At 65.1% G+C, this 18,449-nt stretch overlaps 1 protein-coding gene and 1 long non-coding RNA gene across 2 annotated transcripts; one reads left to right on the plus strand and one right to left on the minus strand.

The window, feature by feature from the left end:
• Positions 1-6: 6 nt before the first annotated feature.
• Positions 7-18,215, plus strand: LOC116437258 (E3 ubiquitin-protein ligase HUWE1-like; the record flags this gene model as incomplete). The annotated part of the gene is made up of 14 exons (XM_032094896.1): positions 7-140; positions 2,958-3,160; positions 3,234-3,316; positions 4,365-4,452; positions 5,626-5,787; positions 6,275-6,520; positions 8,849-8,966; positions 9,056-9,196; positions 10,535-10,822; positions 14,071-14,176; positions 15,076-15,193; positions 15,263-15,444; positions 16,730-16,920; positions 18,051-18,215. Coding segments are annotated over 14 exons (2,163 nt in total), but the record flags the coding sequence as incomplete, so codon positions are not given.
• Positions 9,348-9,642, minus strand: LOC116437307. Its single transcript, XR_004237234.1, has 2 exons — positions 9,586-9,642; positions 9,348-9,477 (listed from the first exon to the last, which is right to left on the minus strand). It is a non-coding gene; the product is annotated as an uncharacterized LOC116437307 (long non-coding RNA).
• Positions 18,216-18,449: the final 234 nt, after the last annotated feature.

Below are 18,449 nucleotides of genomic sequence, written 5' to 3' on the forward strand. Positions count from 1 at the left end.
CCCCCAGGGACGCTGCTGGCCGAGCTCCGCGAGTACAACCTGGAGCAGCAGCGCCGGGCGCAGCTCGAGGCCCCCTCCCCCGAGGGGCTCCCCGAGGAGCAGCCCCCCAGCGCCAAACTCAAGGGCAAAATGCAGAGCCGGTGAGCGGCCGGGCACCGCTGACCCCTGCTGGGCACCGCTGACCCTCCTGTCCCCTGTCCTGGGCACCACTGACCCTCCTGTCCCCTGTGCTGGGCACCGCTGGCCCTGCTGGGCACCGCTGACCCTCCTGTCCCCTGTGCTGGGCACCACTGACCCTCCTGTCCCCTGTCCTGGGCACCACTGACCCCTGCTGGGCACCGCTGACCCTCCTGTCCCCTGTGCTGGGCACCACTGACCCCTGCTGGGCACCGCTGACCCTCCTGTCCCCTGTCCTGGGCACCACTGACCCTCCTGTCCCCTGTGCTGGGCACCGCTGACCCTGCTGGGCACCGCTGACCCTCCTGTCCCCTGTCCTGGGCACCACTGACCTTCCTGTCCCCTGTGCTGGGCACCACTGACCCCTGCTGGGCACCGCTGACCCTCCTGTCCCCTGTGCTGGGCACCACTGACCCTGCTGTCCCCTGTCCTGGGCACCGCTGACCCTGCTGGGCACCACTGACCCTCCTGTCCCCTGTCCTGGGCACCGCTGACCCTCCTGTCCCCTGTCCTGGGCACCGCTGACCCTGCTGGGCACCGCTGACCCTCCTGTCCCCTGTGCTGGGCACCACTGACCCTCCTGTCCCCTGTCCTGGGCACCACTGACCCCTGCTGGGCACCGCTGACCCTCCTGTCCCCTGTGCTGGGCACCGCTGACCCTCCTGTCCCCTGTGCTGGGCACCGCTGGCCCTGCTGGGCACCGCTGACCCTCCTGTCCCCTGTCCTGGGCACCACTGACCCCTGCTGGGCACCGCTGACCCTCCTGTCCTCTGTGCTGGGCACCACTGACCCCCCTGGGCACCACTGACCCTCCTGTCCCCTGTGCTGGGCACCATTGACCCTCCTGTCCCCTGTCCTGGGCACCACTGACCCCTGCTGGGCACCGCTGACCCTCCTGTCCCCTGTGCTGGGCACTGCTGAGCCCCCTGGGCACCACTGACCCTCCTGTCCCCTGTCCTGGGCACCACTGACCCTCCTGTCCCCTGTGCTGGGCACCACTGACCCCCCTGGGTACCACTGACCCTCCTGTCCCCTGTGCTGGGCACCACTGACCCCTGCTGGGCACCACTGACCCTCCTGTCCCCTGTCCTGGGCACCACTGACCCCTGCTGGGCACCGCTGACCCTCCTGTCCCCTGTGCTGGGCACCGCTGGCCCTGCTGGGCACCGCTGACCCTCCTGTCCCCTGTCCTGGGCACCGCTGACCCCTGCTGGGCACCACTGACCCTCCTGTCCCCTGTCCTGGGCACCGCTGACCCTCCTGTCCCCTGTGCTGGGCACCGCTGGCCCTGCTGGGCACCGCTGACCCTCCTGTCCCCTGTCCTGGGCACCACTGACCCGTGCTGGGCACCACTGACCCCTGCTGGGCACCGCTGACCCTCCTGTCCCCTGTCCTGGGCACCGCTGACCCTCCTGTCCCCTGTCCTGGGCACCGCTGACCCTGCTGGGCACCGCTGACCCTCCTGTCCCCTGTCCTGGGCACCACTGACCCTGCTGGGCACCACTGACCCTCCTGTCCCCTGTCCTGGGCACCACTGACCCTTCTGGGCACCACTGACCCCTCCTGTCCTCTGTGCTGGGCACCACTGACCCCCCTGGGCACCACTGACCCTCCTGTCCCCTGTGCTGGGCACCACTGACCCCTCCTGTCCTCTGTGCTGGGCACCACTGACCCTGCTGGGCACCACTGACCCTCCTGTCCCCTGTGCTGGGCACCACTGACCCTCCTGGGCACTGCTGACCCTCCTGTCCTCTGTGCTGGGCACCACTGACCCCTCCTGTCCTCTGTCCTGGGCACCACTGACCCCTCCTGGGCACCACTGACCCCTCCTGGCCCTGTCCTGGGCACTGCTGACCCCTGCTGGGCACCGCTGACCCTCCTGTCCCCTGTGCTGGGCACCACTGACCCCTCCTGTCCTCTGTCCTGGGCACCACTGACCCCTCCTGGCCCTGTCCTGGGCACTGCTGACCCGTGCTGGGCACCACTGACCCCTGCTGGGCACCGCTGACCCTCCTGTCCCCTGTGCTGGGCACCACTGACCCTCCTGTCCCCTGTGCTGGGCACCACTGACCCGTGCTGGGCACCACTGACCCCTGCTGGGCACCACTGACCCCTCCTGGGCACCACTGACCCCTCCTGGCCCTGTCCTGGGCACTGCTGACCCCTGCTGGGCACCGCTGACCCTCCTGTCCCCTGTCCTGAGCACCACTGCCCATCCCCCTTGTCCCCCCCCCCCCCCACTGACCACTGCCCATCCCCTCCTACTGACCACTGCCCATTCCCCTGCTGACCACTGCCCACCCCCCTTGTCCCCCCCCCCACTGACCACTGCCCATTGCCCCCTGCTGACCACTGCCCATTCCCCCATTCCCTCCTTACTGACCACTGCCCACTTCTTCCCCCCCACTGACCGCTGTCCCCCCATCCTCCCTCACTGACCACTGCCCATCCCCTTGTCCCCCCCCTCGCTGACCGCTGTCCCCCCATCCTCCCTCACTGACCACTGCCCATCCCCTTGTCCCCCCCTCGCTGACCACTGCCCATCCCCTTGTCCCCCCCCCGCTGACCGCTGTCCCCCCATCCTCCCTCACTGACCACTGCCCATCCCCTTGTCCCCCCCCTCGCTGACCGCTGTCCCCCCATCCCCCCTCGCTGACCACTGCCCATCCCCTTGTCCCCCCCTCGCTGACCACTGCCCATCCCCCTGTCCCCCCCTCGCTGACCACTGCCCATCCCCTTGTCCCCCCCTCGCTGACCGCTGTCCCCCCCATCCCCCGCAGCTTCGACACGGCCGAGAGCGTGGTCATCGTGGCGTCGCAGAAGCGGGCGCTGGGCGGCCGGGAGCTGCAGCTGCCCTCCATGTCCGTGCTGACCTCCAAGACGTCCACGCAGCGCTTCTTCCTGCGCGTGCTGCAGGTCATCATCCAGCTGCGCGACGACACGCGCCGGGCGCACCGCAAGGCCAAGCAGCCCGGCCGGCTGGGTAAGGGCCGTCCCGGCCACCCCCCGCTGACCGCTGCCCGCTCCGTGCCCGCCTGACCGCGCTGTGCCCGCAGGCGCCGCGGGGCTGGGGGCGGCCGGCAGCATCCAGGCCGCCGTCCGGCAGCTGGAGGCCGAGGCCGACGCCATCATACAAATGGTACGTGAGGGCCAGAGGGCCCGGAGGCGGCAGCAGGGAGACACGGTTAGCACGGCCGCCTTCCTCCACCCCGCTCCTCCTCCTCCTCCTCCTGCTCCTGCTGCTCCTGTTCCTGCTCCTGCTGCTCCTGTTCCTGCTCTTGCTGCTGCTCCTGAGCTTCCTCAGCGTCCTCATCCTCCTGCTCCCTTCCTCAGCCCCGTCCCGTGCGCTGCTCCTCATCATCCTCGTCCTGCCTCTTCCTCGCCCGCTGCTCTTCCTCCTGCTCCTGCTCCTGTCCGTCCTCATCATCCTCATCCCCCTGCCGCCCCCTGCTCCTCATCCTCGTCCTGCCCCTTCCTCCCCCGCTGCTCTTCCTCTTCCCCCTGCTTTTGTCCCTCCTCATCCTCATCCCCCTCCCGTCCCCTCCTCAGGCCCCTCATCCTCATCCTGCCCCTTCCTCCACCCCTCCCCTTCCTCGTGCTCCTGCCCCCTCCTCATCCTCCTCATCCTCCCACCCCCTCCTTGTCCTGCTCCCTCCTCGGCATCCCCACCATCCTCATCCTCAGGCCCCTCATCCTCATCCTGCCCCTTCCTCCCCCACTGCTCTTCCTCTTCCCCCTGCTCCTGTCCCTCCTCATCCTCAGGCCCCTCATCCTCATCCTGCCCCTTCCTCCACCCCTCCTCATCCTCCCAGCCCCTCCTTGTGTTCCCCCGTCCTCATCCTCTTCCTCCCACCCTCCTCCTCATCCTCCTCCCGCTCCCCCCAGCCTTCCTCCCTCCCTGTCCTGCTCATCCCCACCATCATCATCATCCTCACCTTCCTCGTCATCATCCTCATCCTCCTCCTTCACCCTCTCTCTTCATCCTCATCCTCCCCCCTCGCTCCTCCTCTTCCTCCCTCTCCCCATCCCCCTCCTGCTTCTCCCCCATCCCCCCGCGGCTCCCAGCCCCCCTCCCCCCCCAGTTTCGGGGTCCCCCCGGCTCTCAGCCCGGCCAGGGGGGCCTCGGGAGGGTCTGGGGGATCCCCTGGGGGGGTCCCGGCCCCCTAAAGCCGCCCCGTCCCCCCCAGTCGGAGGCCGGGCCCGCGGACGCCGCCCCCCGGCGCGAGGAGTCGCCCATGGACGTGGACCAGCCCTCGCCCGCCCCGCAGGACGTGGGTGAGAACCCCCCCAGTGCGGCCCAGTCCGGCCCAGTCACCCCCCAGTACGGCCCAGTCACCCCCCAGTGCGGCCCAGTATGGCCCAGTCAGCCCCCAGTACGGCCCAGTGCTGCCCGGTCAGCCCCCAGTATGGCCCAGTCACCCTCCAGTATGGCCCAGTACGGCCCAGTCACCCCCCAGTACGGCCCAGTCACCCCCCAGTGCGGCCCAGTACGGCCCAGTCACCCCCCAGTTACCTCCCAGTGCCGCCCAGTCACCCCCAGTGCCGCCCAGTCACCCCCCAGTGCCACCCAGTCACCCCCAGTGCCGCCCAGTTACCTCCCAGTGCCACCCAGTTACCTCCCAGTGCCGCCCAGTCACCCCCAGTGCCACCCAGTCACCCCCAGTGCCACCTAGTCACCTCCCAGTATGGCCCAGTCACCCTCCAGTGCCACCCAGTCACCCCCCAATGCCCCCCAGTCACCCCCCAGTGCCACCCAGTCACCTCCCAGTATGGCCCAGTCACCCCCAGTGCCGCCCGGTCACCCCCCCAGTATGACCCAGTCACTCCCAGTGCCCCCCAGTCACCCCCCAGTGCCTCCCAGTCACCTCCCAGTACAGCCCAGTCACCCTCCAGTGCTGCCTGGTCACCTCCCAGTGCTGCCCAGTCACCCCCAGTGCCGCCCACTCACCCCCAATGCTGCCCAGTCACTCCCAGTGCCACCCGGTCACCCCCCTAGTATGACCCAGTCACCTCCCAGTGCCACCTAGTCACCCCCCAGTGCGGCCCAGTATGGCCCAGTCACTCCCCAGTACGGCCCAGTGCCACCTGGTCATCCCCCAGTACGGCCCAGTCACCCTCCAGTACAGCCCAGTCACTCTCCAGTATGGCCTAGTGCCGCCCGGTCACTTCCCAGCGCCACCCAGTCACCCCCCCAGTGCCATCCAGTCACCTCCCAGTGCGGCCCAGCATGGCCCAGTGCCACCCAGTCACCTCCCAGTGCAGCCCAGTACAGCCCACTCACCCCCCAGTACCACCCAGTGACCCCCAATGCCACCCCTGGGGCCATCCCCACTCCCCCAGGCCGCTGTGGGGCCATCCCAGTATCGCCCTCAGCGGGTGCTACTGGTTTGGGGAGGGGCTGGGTGGGCGCAGGGGGGTCCTGACCGTGTCCCCCCCCCACCCCCCCAGGCCCGGAGGCCGCGCAGGGCGGGGAGCGGGAGCGGGACGGGGACGAGCGGCCCCCGGAGCTGCCCCTGCTGAGCGAGCAGCTGAGCCTGGACGAGCTGTGGGACATGCTGGGCGAGTGCCTCAAGGAGCTCGAGGAGTCGCACGACCAGCACGCCGTGCTCGGTGGGGCAGCCCGGGGCGAGCGGGGACCCCGAAAGCACAGGGGGGACCCGAAATCCACATGGGGGGGGCTGGAACCTATAGAGGGACCCTAAATCCACGTGGGGGGGCTGGAACCTATAGAGGGACCCTAAATCCACATGGGGGGTTGCTGGAACCTATAGAGGGACCCTAAATCCACATGGGGGGAGTGGAACCTATAGAGGGACCCTAAATCCACATGGGGGGGGCTGGAACCTATAGAGGGACCCTAAATCCACATGGGGGAGTGGAACCTATAGAGGGACCCTAAATCCACATGGGGGGAGTGGAGCCTATAGAGGGACCCTAAATCCACATGGGGGGAGTGGAGCCTATAGAGGGACCCTAAATCCACATGGGGGGAGTGGAGCCTATAGAGGGACCCCACAGCCGACCCCGTGCTGCCCCACTGCCACCCCGCTGACCCCGTGCTGCCCCACTGCCACCCCGCTGACCCCGTGTCCCGCAGTGCTGCAGCCGGCGGTCGAGGCGTTTTTCCTGGTGCACGCCACGGAGCGCGAGAGCCGCCCGCCGGTGCGGGACACGCGGGAGAGCCAGCTGGCACACATCAAGGACGAGCCGCCGCCGCTGTCGCCCGCGCCCCTCACCCCCGCCACGCCCTCCGCCCTCGACCCCTTCTTCTCCCGGGAGCCCTCGGCCATGCACATCTCGGCCAGCCTGCCCCCGGACACCCAGAAATTCCTGCGCTTCGCCGGTGAGCGGGGACGGGGTTTGGGGGCACTGGGAAGGGGTGTGGGGGCACTGGGAAGGGGTTTGGGGGCACTGGGAAGGGGTTTGGGGCACTGGGAGGGGGTTTGGGGGAGTTTAGGGCATGGGGAGGGGGATTGGGAGAGCAGGGAGGGGGTTTGGGGGCACTGGGAGAGGGTTTAGGGTTGTGGGGAGAGGCTTTGAGGGCACTGGGAGGGGGTTTGGGGGAGTTTAGGGCATGGGGAGGGGGATTTGGGAGAGTGGGGAGGGGGTTTGGGGGATTTTGGAGGGGGTTTGGGGGAGTTTAGGGCATGGGGAGGGAGATTTGGGAGAACAGGGAGGGGGTTTAGGACTGTGGGGAGGGGGTTTGGGGGCACTGGGAAGGGGTTTGGGGGAGTTTAGGTGTGGGGAGGGGGTTTGGGAGAGCAGGGAGGGGAGTTGGGAGCGTGGGGAGGGGGTTTGGGGGCACTGGGAGGGGGTTTAGGGCTGTGGGGAGGGGCTTTGGGGGCACTGGGAGGGGGCTTGGGGGGGCTCAGGGTGTGGGGAAGGGGATTGGGAGAACAGGGAGGGGAGTGGGGAGGGGGTTTGGGGGGCTCGGGGTGTGAGAAAGGGATTTGGGGTCTGGGGGAGAGTTGGGAGGGGGTTCGGGGGGATTTCAGAGGGGGTTTGGGGACGCTGGGAAGGGATTTGGGGGGAGGCTGGGATGTGGGATGGGAACTGGGGGGAAGTCAGGGGGATTCTGGGGCTGCGGGGGGAGGGTTTGGGGGTGTTCAAGGGGAGCCTGAGGCTTTGGGATCAGATTTGGGGGGGAAACGGGGGCTTTAGGGGCGAGGCCGGGGCTTTGGAAGAGGATCCGAGGGGGCTCCGGGGCATTGGGGGGGCTCCACAGGGCTTGGGAAGGGTTTTGGGGAGCCCCACGACCTTGAGGGGGGGCAGTTTGGGGGATTTTTGGGCTCCTCAGGGTTTTGGGGGAGCCCCAAAGGGAGGGGCAGTTTTGGGGAGCCCCAGGACTTGGAGGAGGGGCAGTTTGGGGGATTTCTGGGCTCCTCAGGGTTTTGGGGGAGCCCCACGACCTTGAGGAGGGGCAGTTTGGGGGATTTTTGGGCTCCTCAGGGTTTTGGGGGAGCCCCAAAGGGAGGGGCAGTTTTGGGGAGCCCCAGGACTTGGAGGAGGGGCAGTTTGGGGATTTCTGGGCTCCTCAGGGTTTTGGGGAGCCCCAGGACTTGGAGGAGGGGCAGTTTGGGGATTTCTGGGCTCCTCAGGGTTTTGAGGAGCCCCAGGACTTCGAGGAGGGGCAGTTTTGGGGGATTTCTGGGCTCCTCAAGGTTTTGGGGAGCCCCAGGACTTTGAGGAGGGGCAGTTTGGGGGATTTTGGGGCTCCTCAGGGTTTTGGGGAGCCCCAGGACTTGGAGGAGGGGCAGTTTGGGGGATTTCTGGGCTCTTCAGGGTTTTGGGGAGCCCCAGGACTTGGAGGAGGGGCAGTTTGGGGGATTTTGGGGCTCCTCAGGGTTTTGGGGGAGCCCCAGGACTTGGAGGAGGGGCAGTTTGGGGGATTTCTGGGCTCCTCAGGTTTTGGGGGAGCCCCAAAGGGAGGGGTAGTTTTGGGGAGCCCCAGGACTTCGAGGAGGGGCAGTTTGGGGGATTTCTGGGCTCCTCAGGGTTTGGGGGAGCCCCAGGACTTCGAGGAGGGGCAGTTTGGGGGATTTCTGGGCTCCTCAGGGTTTTGAGGAGCCCCAGGACTTCGAGGAGGGGCAGTTTGGGGGATTTTGGGGCTCCTCAGGGTTTTGGGGGAGCCCCACGACCTTGAGGAGGGGCAGTTTGGGGGATTTTGGGGCTCCTCAGGGTTTGGGGGAGCCCCAGGACTTTGACGAGGGGCAGTTTTGGGGATTTCTGGGCTCCTCAGGGTTTTGGGGGAGCCCCAAAGGGAGGGGCAGTTTTGGGGAGCCCCAGGACTGCGAGGAGGGGCAGTTTGGGGGATTTCTGGGCTCCTCAGGGTTTGGGGGAGCCCCAGGACTGCGAGGAGGGGCAGTTTTGGGGGATTTCTGGGCTCCTCAGGGTTTTGGGGGAGCCCCAGGACTGCGAGGAGGGGCAGTTTGGGGGATTTTGGGGCTCCTCAGGGTTTTGGGGGAGCCCCAGGACTGCGAGGAGGGGCAGTTTTGGGGATTTCCAGCCTCCTCAAGACTTGGGGCTCAGCACAAGCCAAGGACAGAGCTCCCAAAGACCCTTGGTGGGGGGGGGGGGGACGGACAAATCTCCCCTCCTGGGTGGTATTTTGGGAGGGAACCCCTCTATTATTTCGGAACACCCCCAAAACCCCTTTTCCCCCCCTCCTCAGAGACCCACAGGACGGTGCTGAACCAGATCCTGCGCCAGTCCACCACCCACCTGGCCGACGGCCCCTTCGCCGTGCTCGTCGACTACATCCGCGTGCTGGACTTCGACGTCAAGCGCAAGTGCGTGGGCTGGCGTTCGGGACGGGGGGTTTTGGGGTGCTCTCAGAGGGTCCCACAGCTGCTGACCCCACTTTTGTCCCTCCTCCCAGGTACTTCAGGCAGGAGCTGGAGCGCCTGGACGAGGGGCTGCGCAAGGAGGACATGGCCGTGCACGTCCGGCGCGACCACGTCTTCGAGGACTCGTACCGGGAGCTGCACCGCAAGTCCCCCGAGGAGATGAAGAATCGCCTGTGAGACCCCTGGGGATACCTCAAAAGAGCCCAAAATATCCTCCTAGGGCACCCTAAAATACAGGCAGGGATATCCCAGACCTCCAGGGATGCCCAAAATACCCCTGGGATGCCCAAAATGCCCTCCTAGGGCACCCCAAAATACAGCCAGGGACATCCCAGACCTCCAGGGATGCCCGAAATACCCCTGGGACACCCAAAATGCCCTCCTAGGGCACCCCAAAATACAGCCAGGGACATCCCAGACCTCCAGGGATGCCCAAAACATCCCCAAAATACCCCTGGGACACCCAAAACATCTCCACAGGGCACCCCAAAATACACCCAGGGACACCCAAAATAGCCCCTGGAACATCCCAAACCTCCAGGGATGCCCAAAACATCCCCACAGGGCACCCCAAAATACACCCAGGGTCATCCCAAACCTCCAGGGATGCCCAAAACATCCCCAAAATACCCCTGGGACACTCAAAATGCCCTCATAGGGCACCCCAAAATACAGCCAGGGACACCCAAAATACCCCCCGGGCACCCCAGAATACCCCTAGGAGACCCCAAACACCCTCCGGAACATCCAGAAATCTCCAGGGACTCCCCAAAACAACCCTAGGACACCCAAAATACCCCCAGGGTACCCCAAACACCCCAAGATACCCCTGGGACATCCAAAACCTCCAGGGACTCCCCAAAACAGCCCTGGGACACCCCAAAACACCTCTCCAACCTCCCCATATCCCCCTAAACCCCCCAATTCCCTCCCCAAACCTCCCCAGAACACCCCCTGACCTTGCCCAAGCCCCAAAACACCCCTCCAGCCCCACAACAACCCCCTAAACCCCCATCACCCCCCCCAAAACACCCCTCCAGCCCCACAAACCTCCCCCAAACCCCCATAATGCCCCCCCAAAACACTCTTCCAACCCCACAAACCCCCCCAAACACCTCTCCAGCCCCACAACCATCCTCTAAACCCCCATAACCCCCCCAAAACACCCCTCCAGCCCCACAACAACCCCCTAAACCCCCCAAATCTGCCCACAAACCTCCCCACAAGCACCCCCTAAACCCCCAAAACCCTCCCAAACCTCCCCAAAAACACCCTTCCAGCCCCACAACCACCCCCTAAACCCCCACAACCCCACCCAAACCTCCCCAAAACACCCCTCCAGCCCCATGAACACCCCCTAAACCCCCAAAACCCCCCAAACCTCCCCAAAACACCCCTCCAGCCCCATGAACACCCCCTAAACCCCCAAAACACCCCTCCAACCCCACAACCACCCCCCAAACGCCCCCGGCTGGCACCCCCGGCCCCGCGCCCACGGCCGTGCCCCGCAGGTACATCGTGTTCGAGGGCGAGGAGGGGCAGGACGCGGGCGGGCTGCTGCGCGAGTGGTACATGATCATCTCCCGCGAGATGTTCAACCCCATGTACGCCCTGTTCCGCACCTCGCCCGGCGACCGCGTCACCTACACCATCAACCCCTCGTCGCACTGCAACCCCAACCACCTGAGCTACTTCAAGTTCGTGGGCAGGATCGTGGCCAAGGCCGTGTACGACAACCGCCTGCTGGAGTGCTACTTCACCCGCTCCTTCTACAAACACATCCTGGGCAAGTCCGTGCGGTAAGGGGGCAACCGGGGAGCGTCTGGGGGGCTCGCCAGGGGTGTGGGGCTGTGTTTGTGGGGTGCTGGAGGTGGTTATGGGGTGCTGGATCCTCTTAGAGGGGTGTGGGATTGTGTTTGTGGGGTGCTGGAGCCGGTTATGGGGTGCTGGATGCCCTTAGAGGGGTGTGGGATTGTGTTTGTGGGGTGCTGGAGCCCCTTCAGGAGGTTTGGAGCCATTTATGGGGTGCTGGATACCCTTACAGGGGTGTGGGGCTGAGTTTGTGGGGTGCTGGAGCCGGTTATGGGGTGCTGGACCTCTTCAGAGGTGTGTGGGATTGTGTTTGTGGGGTGCTGGAGCCGGTTATGGGATGCTGGAGCCTCTTCCGAGGGGTGCTGGAGCCCCTTCAGGAGGTTTGGAGTCACTTATGGGATGCTAGAGCCGGTTATGGGGTGCTGGAGCCATTTATGGGGTGCTGGAGCCCCTTCAGGAGGTTTGGAGTCACTTATGGGGTGCTGGATGCCCTCAGAGGGGTGTGGGATTGTGTTTGTGGGGTGCTGGAGCCGGTTATGGGGTGCTGAAGCCTCTTCCGAGGGGTGCTGGAGCCCCTTCAGGAGGTTTGGAGCCGTTTATGGGGTGCTGGATGCCCTCGCAGGGGTGTGGGGCTGAGTTTGTGGGGTGCTGGAGCCGTTTATGGGGTGCTGGGTCCCGTCAGAGGGGTGTGGGGTGCTGCAGTGCTGCTTCACCCGCTCCTTCTACAAACACATCCTGGGCAAGTCCGTGCGGTAAGGGGGCAACCGGGGAGCGTTCGGGGGGCTCGTCAGGGGTGTGGGGCTGAGTTTGTGGGGTGCTGGAGGTGGTTATGGGGTGCTGGATCCTCTTAGAGGGGTGTGGGATTGTGTTTGTGGGGTGCTGGAGCCGGTTATGGGGTGCTGGATGCCCTTAGAGGGGTGTGGGATTGTGTTTGTGGGGTGCTGGAGCCGGTTATGGGGTGCTGGATGCCCTTAGAGGGGTGTGGGATTGTGTTTGTGGGGTGCTGGAGCCCCTTCAGGAGGTTTGGAGTCACTTATGGGATGCTAGAGCCGGTTATGGGGTGCTGGATCCTCTTAGAGGGGTGTGGGATTGTGTTTGTGGGGTGCTGGAGCCCCTTCAGGAGGTTTGGAGCCATTTATGGGGTGCTAGAGCCTGTTATGGGGTGCAGGAGCCATTTATGGGGTGCTGGAGCCTCTTCCGAGGGGTGCTGGAGCCCCTTCAGGAGGTTTGGAGTCACTTATGGGGTGCTGGAGCTGTTTATGGGGTGCTGGGTCCCGTCAGAGGGGTGTGGGGTGCTGCAGTGCTGCTTCACCCGCTCCTTCTACAAACACATCCTGGGCAAGTCCGTGCGGTAAGGGGGCAACCGGGGAGTGTCTGGGGTGCTCGCCAGGGGTGTGGGGCTGAGTTTGTGGGGTGCTGGAGGCGGTTATGGGGTGCTGGATCCTCTTAGAGGGGTGTGGGATTGTGTTTGTGGGGTGCTGGAGCCGGTTATGGGGTGCTGGATGCCCTTAGAGGGGTGTGGGATTGTGTTTGTGGGGTGCTGGAGCCGGTTATGGGGTGCTGGATGCCCTTAGAGGGGTGTGGGATTGTGTTTGTGGGGTGCTGGAGCCCCTTCAGGAGGTTTGGAGTCACTTATGGGATGCTAGAGCCGGTTATGGGGTGCTGGATCCTCTTAGAGGGGTGTGGGATTGTGTTTGTGGGGTGCTGGAGCCCCTTCAGGAGGTTTGGAGCCATTTATGGGGTGCTAGAGCCTGTTATGGGGTGCAGGAGCCATTTATGGGGTGCTGGAGCCTCTTCCGAGGGGTGCTGGAGCCCCTTCAGGAGGTTTGGAGTCACTTATGGGGTGCTGGAGCTGTTTATGGGGTGCTGGGTCCCGTCAGAGGGGTGTGGGGTGCTGCAGTGCTGCTTCACCCGCTCCTTCTACAAACACATCCTGGGCAAGTCCGTGCGGTAAGGGGGCAACCGGGGAGCGTTTGGGGGGCTCGCCAGGGGTGTGGGGCTGAGTTTGTGGGGTGCTGGAGGCGGTTATGGGGTGCTGGATCCTCTTAGAGGGGTGTGGGATTGTGTTTGTGGGGTGCTGGAGCCGGTTATGGGGTGCTGGATGCCCTTAGAGGGGTGTGGGATTGTGTTTGTGGGGTGCTGGAGCCCCTTCAGGAGGTTTGGAGTCACTTATGGGATGCTAGAGCCGGTTATGGGGTGCTGGAGCCATTTATGGGGTGCTGGAGCCCCTTCAGGAGGTTTGGAGTCACTTATGGGGTGCTGGATGCCCTCAGAGGTGTGTGGGATTGTGTTTGTGGGGTGCTGGAGCCGGTTATGGGGTGCTGAAGCCTCTTCCGAGGGGTGCTGGAGCCCCTTCAGGAGGTTTGGAGCCGTTTATGGGGTGCTGGATGCCCTCGCAGGGGTGTGGGGCTGAGTTTGTGGGGTGCTGGAGCCGTTTATGGGGTGCTGGGTCCCGTCAGAGGGGTGTGGGGTGCTGCAGTGCTGCTTCACCCGCTCCTTCTACAAACACATCCTGGGCAAGTCCGTGCGGTAAGGGGGCAACCGGGGAGCGTTCGGGGGGCTCGCCAGGGGTGTGGGGCTGAGTTTGTGGGGTGCTGGAGCCGGTTATGGGGTGCTGGATCCTCTTAGAGGGGTGTGGGATTGTGTTTGTGGGGTGCTGGAGCCGGTTATGGGGTGCTGGATGCCCTTAGAGGGGTGTGGGATTGTGTTTGTGGGGTGCTGGAGCCCCTTCAGGAGGTTTGGAGTCACTTATGGGGTGCTGGAGCTGTTTATGGGGTGCTGGGTCCCCTCAGAGGGGTGTGGGGTGCTGCAGTGCTGCTTCACCCGCTCCTTCTACAAACACATCCTGGGCAAGTCCGTGCGGTAAGGGGGCAACCGGGGAGTGTCTGGGGGGCTGGAGCTCCCTGGCAGGGTCTCACCCCATTTTTGGTGCTCCCAGCAGGGTCTGACCCCGTTTTTGGTGCTCCCCGGGTGATTTCACCCCATTTTTGGGGCTCCCAGCAGGGTCTCACCCCGTTTTTGGTGCTCCCTGGGGGGGTCTCACCCCGTTTTTAGTGCTCCCAGCAAGGTCTCACCCCATTTTTGGTGCTCCCAGCAGGGTCTCACCCCGTTTTTGGTGCTCCCCGGGTGGGTCTCACCCCATTTTTGGTGCTCCCCGGGGGGTCTCACCCCGTTTTTGGTGCTCCCCGGGTGGGTCTCACCCCGTTTTTGGGGCGCTGCCCCCGCTGCCCCCCAGGTACACGGACATGGAGAGCGAGGACTATCACTTCTACCAGGGCCTCGTGTACCTGCTGGAGAACGACGTCTCCACGCTGGGCTACGACCTCACCTTCAGCACCGAGGTGGGGACCCCCCCTGAACCCCCCCAGGGCACGGGGGACCCCCCAAAAACCAACACCGGGGGCCCCCATTGCTGCCCAGGAGGGTCCCAGGGAGGGGCTCCTCCCCTCCTGAGGTGTCCCCCTGGTTTGGGGGTGTCCCTTCTGTCCCTGGGGTGTCCCCTCACTGCTCACACCCCAGGGGTGACACCCTCTTGTCCTGGGGACCTCTTCTGTGACCTGGTGACACCCCAGGGGCAGGAATTCGGGGTGTTTGAGGTTCAGGGTGTCCCCCCATGCCCTGCTGACCCCCTGTGCCCCCCAGGTGCAGAAATTCGGGGTGTTTGAGGTTCAGGGATGTCCCCCCATGCCCTGCTGACCCCCTGTGCCCCCCAGGATCAGGAATTCGGGGTGTTTGAGGTTCAGGGACATCCCCCTGTGCGCCCCAGGTGCAGGAATTCGGGGTGTTTGAGGTTCAGGGATGTCCCCTTTGTGTCCCCATGCCCTGCTGACCCCCTGTGCCCCCCCAGGTGCAGAAATTCGGGGTGTTTGAGGTTCAGGGACATCCCCCTGTGCCCCCCAGGTGCAGGAATTTGGGGTGTTTGGGGTTCAGGGACATCCCCTCATGCCCTGCTGACCCCCTGTGCCCCCCCAGGATCAGGAATTTGGGGTGTTTGAGGTTCAGGGACATCCCCCTGTGCCCCCCAGGATCAGGAATTTGGGGTGTTTGAGGTTCAGGGACACCCCCCCATGCCCTGCTGACCCCCTGTGCCCCCCAGGTGCAGGAATTTGGGGTGTTTGAGGTTCAGGGACATCCCCCCATGCCCTGCTGACCCCCTGTGCCCCCCCAGGATCAGGAATTCGGGGTGTTTGAGGTTCAGGGACATCCCCCCATGCCCTGCTGACCCCGTGTGCCCCCCCAGGTGCAGGAATTCGGGGTGTGCGAGGTGCGGGACCTGAAGCCCAACGGGGCCAACGTGCTGGTGACGGAGGAGAACAAGAAGGAGTACGTGCACCTCGTGTGCCAGATGCGCATGACCGGTGAGCGCCGGGGCCGGGGGGGCTCGGGGGGGGCTCCCAGGACCTTCCTGACCCCCCCAAATCCCGCAGGCGCCATCCGGAAGCAGCTGGCGGCGTTCCTGGAAGGCTTCTACGAGATCATCCCCAAGCGCCTCATCTCCATCTTCACGGAGCAGGAGCTGGAGCTGCTCATCTCGGGGCTGCCCACCATCGACATCGACGACCTCAAGGCCAACACCGAGTACCACAAGTACCAGGGCAACTCCATCCAGGTGGGGCCGGGTTCCGGGGGGTTCCGGGGGGCATTCCAGGGGGTGCTGGGGGTTCTGGGGCATTCCAGGGGATTCTGGGGGCATTCCAGGGGTATTCTGGGGGGATTCCAGGGGATCCTGGGGGCATTCCAGGGGATCCCAAGGGTGTTCCAAGGGATTCTGGGGAATTCCAGGGGCATTCCAGGGGGATTCTGGGCCATTCCGGGGGATTCCCGGCGATTCCAGGGGATTCTGGGGGCATTCCAGGGGATCCAGGGGTATTCTGGGGGGATTCCAGGGGATCCTGGGGGCATTCCAGGGGATCCCAAGGGTGTTCCAAGGGATTCTGGGGAATTCCAGGGGCATTCCAGGGGGATTCTGGGCCATTCCGGGGGCATTCCAGGCGATCCTGGGGGCATTCCAGGGGATTCTGGGGGCATTCCAGGGAGATTCCAGGGGGATAAGGGATCCCAAGGACGTTCTGGGGGATCCCAGGGGGATTCCAGGGGATCCCAAGGGTGTTCCAAGGGATTCTGGGCCATTCCAGGGGGCATTCCAGGGGATTCCGGGGGATTCCGGGGGATTCCAGGGGATTCTCAGGGATCCTGGGGGCATTCCAGGGGGATTACAGCAATTCCTGGGGCATTCCAGGGGATCCCAAGGATGTTCCAGGGGATTCTGGGGGCATTCCAGGGGGATTCTGGGGCGTTCCAGAGGATTCCGGGGGGATTCCAGGAGGATTCGGGGGCATTCCAGGGGATTCCGGGGGCATTCCAGGGGGATTACAGCGATTCTGGTGGCATTCCAGGGGATCCCAGGGGTGTTCTGGGGGATCCCAAGGGTGTTCCGGAGGATCCTGGTGGCATTCCAGGGGATTCCTGGGGGATTCCGAGGGCATTCCAGGGGATTCCGGGGGCATTCCAGGGGATCCCAAGGGTGTTCCAGGGGATTCCGGGGGATTCCTGGGGATCCTGAGGGCATTCCAGGGGGATTCTGGGTGATTCCAGGGGATTCTGGGGGATCCCAGGGGCATTCCAGGGGATTACAGTGATTCCGGGGGCATTCCAGGGGATTCCAGGGGGATTCTGGGGAGATTCCAGGGGCATTCCAGGGGATCCCAAGGGTGTTCTGGGGGATCCCAAGGGGTATTCTGGGGGCATTCCAGGGGATTCTGGGGGATTCCAGGGGATTCTGGGGGCATTCCAGGGCATCTCAGAGGTTTTCCAGGGGATCCTGGGGGTCTTCCAGGTGACCTCGGGGGTGTTCTGGGGGATCCCGGGGGCTGACCCGTCCCTGCCCCCCCCAGATCCAGTGGTTCTGGCGCGCCCTGCGCTCCTTCGACCAGGCCGACCGCGCCAAGTTCCTGCAGTTCGTGACGGGCACATCCAAGGTGCCCCTGCAGGGATTCGCCGCCCTCGAGGGCATGAACGGCATCCAGAAATTCCAGATCCACCGCGACGACCGGTCCACGGACCGGCTGCCCTCGGCACACACCTGGTGAGGGGACACGGGGCGGGGGGGACCCAGGAGGGACAGAGGGACATGGGGGGGGACACAGGGACATGGGGGGGGACATGGGGACATGGGGGGGACATGGGGACATGGGGGGACACAGGGACATGGAGGGGACACAGGGACATGGGGGGACATGGGGACATTGGGGGACACAGGGACATGGGGGGACACAGGAGAGACAGAGGAGGGACACGGGGACATGGGGGGGACATGGGCACATGGAGGGAACACGGGGACACGGGGGGGGACATGGGGGGGACACGGGGACATGGGGGGACCTGGGGACGTGGGGGGGACACGGGGACATGGGGGGGACACGGGGGGGACACGGGGGGGACACGGGGACATGGGGGGACACAGGGACATGGAACACGGGGACACGGGGGGGGACATGGGGGGGACACGGGGACATGGGGGGACCCGGGGACACGGGGGGGACACAGGGACATGGGGGGGACACGGGGACACAGGGGGGACACCGACCACCTGCCCCTGGCACACTCCTGGTGAGGGGACACGGGGGGGCCCAGGAGGGACACCAGGACAGGGGGAGAGAGGGGGACACAGGAGAGACAGAGGAGGGACATGGGGGGGACACAGGGACATGGAGGGGACATGGGGGAGACATGGGGACATGGGGGGGGACACAGGAGAGACAGAGGAGGGACATGGGGGGGACACAGGGACATGGGGGGGACACCGACCACCTGCCCCTGGCACACTCCTGGTGAGGGGACACGGGGACGTGGAGGGACACAAGGACATGGGGGGGACATCAGGGGACACTCGGCCTCCGCTGCCCTCTGCCCCCACCTGGCACAGGGGGACGGGAAGGGGTGGGAGGGGACAGCAGGAGCTGGCACCGGGAGGACGCGGAGATGGGAACGGGGGACACACGGGTGAGGTGGGGACGAGTCACTGGGGTCAGGTGAGGACACGGGGACAGAGCCACGGAGCAGCGCTCGGGGGTGGCACGGGGACAGCGGGCGGGAGTGCGGACACAGGGATGAGAGACGGGAACGGGAGAGGGGGGCAGGAACGGGGGCGGGTGGCGCTGGGCACGGGGGGCACGGGGGGCCGGTGCCACGCGAGTGACGCGGGTGCGTCCCCAGCTTCAACCAGCTGGACCTGCCGGCCTACGAGAGCTACGAGAAGCTGCGGCACATGCTGCTGCTGGCCATCCAGGAGTGCTCCGAGGGCTTCGGGCTGGCCTAGGGGGGCCGCCCCGACCCCCCCGCAGGGGCTCTATAAATATATATATATTTTTTGGTTCCGTTGGCTTTTTTTGGTTTGTTTTGTTTTTTTCGGGGTTGTTTTTTTTTCTCCGGTCCCGGTTTGGGGGGGTTTTTGCTCTGTTGGAGGGTGGGGGTTCCCTCCTCCCCCCTCACCCCCTCCCCCCGTGTTGGGGGCTGGGGGGGGCGGGGATGGTGAAAGTGGGGAGCCCCTGAAATTATAAATAAGAAGTTCAGCCCCTCCCCCACCCCAAAACTGAGAGAAAAAGTTAAAAAAAA

The sequence above is a fragment of the Corvus moneduloides genome, chromosome 34, assembly GCF_009650955.1.
Source record: "Corvus moneduloides isolate bCorMon1 chromosome 34, bCorMon1.pri, whole genome shotgun sequence".
NCBI classification, from domain to species: Eukaryota; Metazoa; Chordata; class Aves; order Passeriformes; family Corvidae; genus Corvus; species Corvus moneduloides.